Source organism: Aedes albopictus, chromosome 2 (genome assembly GCF_035046485.1).
Source record: "Aedes albopictus strain Foshan chromosome 2, AalbF5, whole genome shotgun sequence".
In the NCBI taxonomy this organism is placed as follows: domain Eukaryota; kingdom Metazoa; phylum Arthropoda; class Insecta; order Diptera; family Culicidae; genus Aedes; species Aedes albopictus.
Genome location: NC_085137.1, coordinates 368,260,718 through 368,269,768, shown reverse-complemented (window position 1 = coordinate 368,269,768; position 9,051 = coordinate 368,260,718). Strand labels below are relative to the sequence as shown.

General features: G+C 46.6%; 1 protein-coding gene across 1 annotated transcript; it reads left to right on the top strand.

Annotated features, from left to right (window-relative positions):
- The first annotated feature begins 246 nt into the window (after window positions 1–246).
- LOC134286779 (uncharacterized) lies at window positions 247–6,244 on the top strand. Its single transcript, XM_062848451.1, has 2 exons — window positions 247–3,342; window positions 3,593–6,244. Exons 1-2 carry the CDS (start codon window positions 985–987, stop codon window positions 6,242–6,244), a joined length of 5,010 nt encoding a protein of 1,669 aa, XP_062704435.1. The 5' UTR covers window positions 247–984.
- The last annotated feature ends 2,807 nt before the right edge of the window (window positions 6,245–9,051 follow it).

The window sequence follows — 9,051 nt, the reverse complement described above, 5'->3', positions numbered from 1 at the left end:
ATTTGGAGGTCAAAACATGTAAATTTACAACTTCCAGGACTCCCCAAAATAAAACTTATTTTTCCTTAGTGTGGAGTATTCGCTAGCAGCGATACGACAAATAAAACAAAAAAAAAAACTAAAATAATGACATGTATGGTTTCAAACACTGAATCTGTTTGTCCCGTCTTCAACCGGACAAGTTGTGAAGTAATTTGATTTTGACACCTGAAAACCATGGCCTACCCCGATGTGCAGAATGTGCGTTCAATGGCATAAACGCATCGCTGCCATCACCTAACGCAACGCGTCGCTCAGACGCAAAGACGAGAGAAACCGGAACAACAAAACCGCATAGGGAGAACAAGGGTGAGCACGGGAGCTTTTTCTTCTAGTTTGTAAGTGGACCGCGACGGGTGAATACGTGTAGCGAGAAATTTAGTAATAATAAGTTCAGTTTTGTTAAAATACAATTCGGTCGTGTTATTATTTCCGGAATCGAAGGCCCTGAAGGAAGTTACAGTCCGCTTTACCCCGTATTAATCCACCTCTGAAAAAGTGTCCGCGTTGAAAATTGGTGGAGTGCCAACATTTTGGTCCAATCGAACCAGATGGTCGCCATCTTGGAAATCGATTCCGGGAGTAAAAAGTGATCGAAACGTGCTCGTGATTCGTGTGGACTTGCCGCGGCCCGAAGAAAATGTACAGTGTTACCGTTGACCAAGCGTGTCGTAAATACTCGTAAATGTGTCGTGCGCGTTTCTGGTGAGCCAAGGAACGGCACGAGGGAATCCGAACCTGAATTCTAAATACATTCCCAACAATGTACTCCCGGCGAGCCGGAGAAATTCCATAACCAGTGTGAAACAGTGTTGCGAGCATTGCCATTATCCGTGCGGCACGGTAGTGAATCAAGCGATTATACTGTGGCCGAACTGGATCTGTGTCTCAGAACAGTTCATTCCTGGGTAGCGATACCGTCGCTCAACCCTACACCAATGGGTGATGTGGCGTAAGCTGTTTAGTGGTGAAGAAGAAGAAGGCGAAGAGCAACCGTTCTCTAGTAAACTAAAAGTGAAAGAAGAAGAATATAGTCCAAAAATGGCCGAAGAAGAAATACTAGTGCATAAGCGTGGTCTAGTGAGGGGCAAAGTTACGCGCATTCGAAATTGCTTGAGGAAACTGGAAGCGGATCTGCAGCAAGCGTCTTTGCCCCAAATCCGAGTGTTTGCGAAGAACATGGATATGCATTATAATGAATACAATCAAGTGCAAGATGCAATTCTAAGTGTGTGTGCGCCGTCCGTGAGAGGAACGCATGAAGAAAAGTATGAAGAATTTGAAGTGCTTTTTAATGAAACCAGCCTAATCATCGAGCGTTTGAAGGATGCATTATTGGCACCCCAACCAGAGCATGCTGTTGTACCCGTACAAGCAGCTGGCCAGCAGCAAGTTATCGTGCAGCAGCAGGCACTTCGAGCTCCATTTCCAACGTTCGATGGAAAATACGAGAACAGGCCGAGATTTAAAGCGATGTTCCAGGACCTCATGCGCCGTTCACCAGATTGTGACGCTGTCAAACTGTACCATCTGGAGAAATCCTTGGTTGACAGTGCTGCAGGCGTGATCGATTCCCAGACTCTGCAGGACAATAACTATGCTCAAGCTTGGCAAATATTGGAGGACCGTTTCGAAAACGAACGGTTGATCATCGATAACCACATCCGTGGACTGCTCAATCTTAAGCGAATGAGTAAGAAATCGTCAAAAGAGCTACGCCTGTTGGTGGACGAATGCAGCCGTCACGTAGAGAGCTTGAAGTTCTTGAAGCAGGAACTTCTAGGAGTTTCTGAATTATTTGTCGTAAACCTTCTTACGTCCGCTCTCGATACGGAAACTCGTGAGTATTGGGAGTCAACCCTGGCGCATGGTGTACTTCCAGAATACAAAGATACGATTGGTTGGCTTAAACAACGGTGCCTTGTCCTTGAAAGGTGCGAATCGGCCAGCTCTGCTTCAGTGGTCCAAAAATCTCTGGCGAACGCCAAAACAGGTGCCTCTCTCAAGCCGGTTGCAAGATCATCCAACGCTGTCACATCACAAGGCGAAGTAGTTTGTGAACTATGTAACGGTCCGCATTTGAATTTCAAGTGCACAGAATTTCGCAACATGACCGTTGCCCAACGCTACGCGAAAGTACGTGAGGCCAACGTTTGCTTCAATTGCCTTCGGAAGGGTCACCGTAGCAGTAATTGCCAGTCGGAAAGAACGTGTTCGAAGTGTTCCGCCAAGCATCATACGATGCTGCACCCACAGGAGTCAACGGCTATCCCGGACCAACCTGCTCCGAACGCCATTACGGTTGTAGCTCCGGCGCAAGCCAATGCGAACAGCATCAGCAGTCCTGCACCAAGCGATCCAGAAACATCTTCAAGTTCCAACGCGTCGGTCAACGTTTCCCGATGCAAGTCTTTTCCAGCAGTGAAAGAGGTTTTGCTGCTAACGGCCAGAGTCAACCTTTTGGACGACAGTGGTCGTTCTCACTCCTGTCGTGCGCTTCTGGATTGCGCATCCCAAGTGTGTCTGATTTCCCAGGATATGGCCAATAAACTGGGGAAGAAAACATGGCCAACCAACACCGAAGTCTTCGGCGTGACCGGTCGCCAGAGCACCAGCAAAGGTATGGTTGTGACCGTAACGTCCAACTACGGTGAGTACCAATTCAACATTCCTTGTCTCGTGATGCCCCAAGTGAGCGGCATTATTCCAACGAGATCGATCGAGACCGAGCAGTGGTGTTTCCCAGCCGATATGGTTTTAGCTGATCCAGAATTCTTCATCCCGAGTAGTGTTGATCTCTTAATCGGCAACCAATTCTTCTTCTCCTTGTTGAAATCGGGTCAAATCAGAATTGACGATGAACATCCCTTGTTGCAAGAAACCGTCTTTGGGTGGGTGGTCGCTGGACCAACAGATTTTGGTCACAATCGTGTCGTCTTCTCCCATGCTGTTACGACGAAAGAGTTGGATGAACTGATGCAGAAGTTTTGGGTAGTCGAGGAGCTTGCCCCAGTTTCGCCGTATACCACCGAAGAGCAGCAGATTGAGGCCCATTTTGCGTCCACCCATCGCCGCGATGAGTCTGGTAGGTTCGTAGTGCGGCTTCCATTTCGAGAATCCCATGGTGAACTCTCCAACAATCGAGCATTGGCATTAAAGCGGTTCCACATGCTTGAAAAGCGATTTGAGCGTGATGCTGAGCTGCAGAAACAGTATTCAGACTTCATAGCCGAGTACGAAGCTCTTGGACACTGCAGAGAGGTCGATGAGAAAAATGATCCAGCTAGTCAACAATGTTATTACATTAGAATAACCAGCCACAGAAATCCAAAGTCGCGACTGTTCGTGTGACTAACATCTAGTTTGCCTCGCCCTTACAGCGTCAGTAGCGGTACTATAAGTGTCAAATAAATTTTGTTTACCAAAACAAAAGGTCCTCTACAAGATGGGCACTTGAAAATAATCAATTATTACAACTAAAGTTATTAAAATAATTAAATAGGAAAACTGAGTACAGCGCCACTGGCGTTCTAGTGTATTTCTATGTTATTACTTACCGCACCACGCGGTTTTAAAGCCATCGAGTTCCACTACCAAACTTCGAGTGGTGTTCGATGCCACGGCCAGATCGTCAGAAGGTGTTGCGTTAAACGATGTTCTCCAGGTGAAGGTTGATCCACGTGACACCTGTTTCCAGCGTATTTTCTGGCGCAATAAACCAAACGATCCGCTACGCATACTGGAGTTGTGCACCGTCACGTACGGTACTGCGTCAGCTCCATTCTTGGCCACCAGAGCTCTAGCCCAACTCGCCGAAGATGAGCAAGCAGACTTTCCCGAAGCAGCGCAGGTGATTCGTAAAAATTTCTACATCGACGATGCTTTGACAGGGGCAGCCACCGCTGCTGAAGCCATTCGTTTGCGAGAGGATTTGCAGAACTTGCTTGCTCGAGGAGGATTTGTCATCAGGAAGTGGTGTTCGAATTCTTCAGCGGTTCTGGCAGATATACCTGAGGAAGATAAGGAGAGGCTGGTAAAAATCGACGATTGCAACGACACAGTGAAAACGCTAGGTATGCTATGGGATCCGCACAACGACGAATTTCGCTTTTTTGCTGGGGTATTCGATGTGGACACAACGAAGCCTGTCACGAAACGTTTTGTGTTGTCGCAGATTTCTAAATTGTTCGATCCAATTGGTTTTGTTGCTCCAGTGATCGTTCTGTTCAAGGTGCTGATGCAAACCATTTGGGCGAGGAAATTGGATTGGAATACGCCTCTTCCTGACGACCTTTTGGCACAGTGGCTTCAATTACGCGAATCGCTGAGCTCCTTGAATTCCATCAAGATTCCGAGATGTGCTATATCAGACAACGTTCAGCGGTTCGAGCTCCACGGTTTTGCGGACGCTTCAAAGACTGCCTATGGAGCATGCATCTACCTACGGTCCGTGAGCGTTAATGGAAGCGTCGACTGTAGGCTGTTGTGTAGCAAGTCACGGGTAGCTCCACTCGTTGAAATGACCATCCCCAGATTGGAGTTAAGCGCAGCATTACTATTGGCTCGGTTAGTGGTGAAGGTAATCCCATTGTTGGAGGTTCCGATACGCCGAACAGTTTTGTATTCCGACAGTCAGATTTTGTTGGCATGGATGAAAAAATCGCCCGGCCAACTGCAACAGTATGTGCGCAATCGGATCGTCGAGATAAACCAAATCACTGCGGATTTTTCCTGGGAGTACATCCGCTCAGAGGACAACCCCGCTGATGTCGTTTCGAGAGGCCAGCTTCCATTGGTCTTAAGCAGCAACCAGAAGTGGTGGAAGGGATACCGAGTGCTACTAGAGTCCGATCATCTGCCTGCCACCTGTGAAGAAATAAGTGATGATGAGTTGCCAGAATTGAGAGCAGAGACGTTCGTGAACCTTGCAACAATCGACAGTCTACCAGTGTTCAAGGCATTCAGTTCCTTCCGTAAGTTACAGAGAGTTGTGGCGTACATTCTTCGATTTGTTCGGAACTGCAGAATCGCAGCATCGCAGCGTCAGCAGTCAAAACAGTTGACTGTGTCAGAAATGCAAATGTCTTTAGAGACCATTGTTCGAGCAATTCAACGTATGGAGTTTTTCGAGGAAATACGAAGGGTTTTGTCCAACGAACCGTCGAAGAGATTTGCTACACTGTGCCCAATAATCGAAAACGGTATTTTGCGCGTAGGTGGTCGTTTGCAGAACTCGAAGCTGCCGTTCAATGCTCAACACCAAATGATGCTTCCTAACAACCATCCGATAACCGAACAAATTATTCGTACACTACACGAAGAGAATCGACACGTTGGGCCCTCCGGTCTACTAGCCATTGTGAGGCAGAAATTTTGGCTGCTAAACGGTCGCTCAACAGTCCGAAAGGTGATACGCTCTTGTATTCCGTGTTATCGAACTAAACCCAGAAAAATACAGCAACTGATGGGAAACTTGCCTGACTTTCGCGTAACCCCTGCAATGCCGTACGAATATACCGGAGTAGATTATGCAGGACCAGTCCAGGTGAAGGAAGGAAAGTATCGACCGAAGATCATCAAGGGTTACATTGCTGTATTTGTATGTCTTGTGACGAAAAATATCCATTTGGAGCTTGTGTCCAGCCTGACTACCGAGGCGTTCTTGGCAGCCCTTGATCGGTTCGTGAACCGTCGTGGATTGACTCGGATGATTCTGTCCGATAACGCCACCAATTTTAGTGGTGCCTCTGCAGAACTACATGAGCTCTACCAGCAGTTTCAAAAGGAGATGGTATTGAACAAAATCAACGATCTGTTACTGCCACGAGAAATCGAATGGCGGTTCATACCACCACGAGCCCCGAATTTTGCTGGTTTAATGGAGGCGGCTGTGAAAAGCGTCAAAACCCACATCAAACGCACACTGCAGAATGCTACCTTGACATTTGAGGAGTTCGCTACGGTGCTGAGTCACATAGAATCAATCCTGAATTCACGCCCGCTCTACGCGATGTCGTCCGACCCAAACGATCCGTTGCCTATCACACCAGCTCACCTACAGCTAGGACGTGCTATCGAGCCAGTTCCCAAACCTTCACACTTGGAAAACCTGGTCGAAGGAATATCTGTCAACTTTGCAGACCCGAGAGAAATGGACGAAGACAACTGCAAACGTCGTTCCTGGTATGGTAGTATTGCTAATTGAAGACAACGTCCCCCCACAGTCTTGGAAGTACGGAAAAATTGTGAAAACTTACCCCGGAAGTGACTCTCTTGTGCGAGTCGCTGATGTAAAAACCGCATCCGGAATCTTCAAGCGTTCCATTTCCAAGATAGCTCCACTTCCAACAAAGGACAACGAGGATCTTCAACGGGACTCTGAACTATCCAGCGGATCTGATGTTCCAGATTATCTTCTAGCTTGATTACTGTGCAATCTTCGGCGGGGGAGAATGTCCCGTCTTCAACCGGACAAGTTGTGAAGTAATTTGATTTTGACACCTGAAAACCATGGCCTACCCCGATGTGCAGAGTGTGCGTTCAATGGCATAAACGCATCGCTGCCATCACCTAACGCAACGCGTCGCTCAGACGCAAAGACGAGAGAAACCGGAACAACAAAACCGCATAGGGAGAACAAGGGTGAGCACGGGAGCTTTTTCTTCTAGTTTGTAAGTGGACCGCGACGGGTGAATACGTGTAGCGAGAAATTTAGTAATAATAAGTTCAGTTTTGTTAAAATACAATTCGGTCGTGTTATTATTTCCGGAATCGAAGGCCCTGAAGGAAGTTACAGTCCGCTTTACCCCGTATTAATCCACCTCTGAAAAAGTGTCCGCGTTGAAAATTGGTGGAGTGCCAACACTGTTAATTGTGAGGCATATCTATTATCTCTTGGCTCTTTCACCGAGTTAGAAGGTAAGTGATGAATACAATGCTGATTCTACGTTTCTGGTGAAATAGATTCGTTGACATCTAACGCTACTACCTAACCATTACTTACATGATGCACGTAAATGTTGGATTTTGAACCAGTCTACGTTTATCGACTCCAGATTGGATCAGCTTCGTTACTAACCAGTAACGACGCACCACAATCAGGGAACTCCCCAGAGTATACGTGGCTGTCGTCGTCGTCGCCACTTGCAGCAGTCGACGTAAGTAAATCTAAATCGCTTCCAATGGTCATAATGTCTAATGGTCACGCTTCTCTGATGTATCTTTATTGATATTGCTTTCCATATTGTCATATCTTTGCCTCTTTCACCAGTTGGTCATGGTTATTGGAAAGCACATACAAACACAGTGGCTGCGACCACAACAGTGTTGGATGGAAAGGCTACAAGAGTACATTGAAGCAAATGAAACCATACCGTATGGTCCGTTTAAGGTTGAAGCATTCGTCATATTTTTTCGGGATAAAAGAGCATACAAAAAATATTGCAAAAATCTCGAATTATTCAAAATAGTTGGTATCACCCTGCATTAGGGTGACTCGGTGGCATTGGCGTAGCTAGCTTTTTCTTTTTTCTTACTCACTCTCCTAAACAAATACGAGAAAGAGCGGGATGCAAGAGGGGACCTGCGCCCCTCTTCCATCCTTCTCTTTCTCATGTTTGTATAGGAGAGTGCGTGAGGAAACAGAAAAAGCTAGCTACGCCAATGCTCGGTGGCCCATACTAATATGAAAACCATATAATTCGTGATATACAAAGTCTTTCACTACGAAACAGTATCTTTTGGCTCACAAAACTACGCTCAATATTTGGATTTGGATTAACCCTAAGGGAATGCTGAACAAGCTTGGTGAAGATTGGCCATATGTATGCAGAAAGCACAAGTTTTTGATTTTTGCTGCTAGGTGGCGTACCAATAACATTAATAATAAAATCTCTTTTTTTGATGACGCTTAAGATAAAAAAAAACTGTTTTCCACTGATAGAATTTTCGTAATAATTCATAATGAAGCGACTCAACACCAAAATACATTTTATCATATTCATGAAACTCCATTTTTCAAATCCCTGTTTTTTTTTGGTGAGAAGTTTATCTTCAACAAAAACCAAGCAAAAAGACTCACTGAACAATGCTCATCGCAAATCTTCTCAGCAAATTTATCCATCAAGTACCTCTCCTTTAGCGCCGTGAACGACGACTTGATGTTTTTTCTCCTTTGCTTTCGTCAGAATTGAGCTGCTGCGTCTGCTGGCGATTGCTCCCAGTAGGTATTTCGAACGATGAATCATCAAACAATAATGCATAAAATCCTCGTGCAGCTGTTCCAACAAATGTCCGAACCTTTAGAAGATAGGGCTCGTTGCTGGGGATAAAAGTCGATCTGCGCTACCGGTAATTAGTTTCCAGCAGAGTGGCTGCAAAAGTCATTCAACTAATTTTCGCTTTGTTTGGACAAAGAATTGCGCGCGTGCAGGTTCCATTGCCTGCCTGCCTGTCGCTGGCGTTTTAAGACCTACATCCTACCCTATATGTGTGCCGCGGCCACTCTTATAGGCGGTGGCGTGGCGGTTGGGTGGGTGCTCGCTGGTCCCGTTCGGCCGTCGTCAGCGTCATTGTCGACATCGTCTGACAGCTTAGGTCCAACCGAGTGTAACCGAGTGACCACAAAACACACGAGACTAAATATCAGTTAATCATTCTCATTAACTAGCGACCATCATATAATGTCAGGGGACCAACACGATGGACGGGCAGCACAGTGCAGTCAGTCAGTGGTGGCATCAGACCACGCCACGCCACGGTTCAGCCGCAAGTACCCACACAAAAACTGCGGAAAACCACACCTTCATTATCATCGTCAGCAAACGAGAGGGAAAGGGGCTGTCCATAAACCACGTGGTCATTTTTTTTGGGACTTGTCAACCCCCCCCCCCCCCCCCCACCCCCCCCCCCCACGCGTGGTCATTAGTCCATACAAATTTTTTTATTCGTCCATACAAAATGCTCATAGGCCGAACCCCCCTCCCCCTCCCCCCCCTCATGACCACGTGGTTT

Excerpts from the sequence above, each read along its gene's own strand:
- LOC134286779 (XM_062848451.1), top strand. The coding sequence starts at position 985 with ATGTGGCGTAAGCTGTTTAGTGGTGAAGAAGAAGAAGGCGAAGAGCAA. Across the intron at positions 3,343-3,592 it reads CTAGTCAACAATGTTATTAC|TTACCGCACCACGCGGTTTT; the intron begins ATTAGAATAACC and ends CTATGTTATTAC.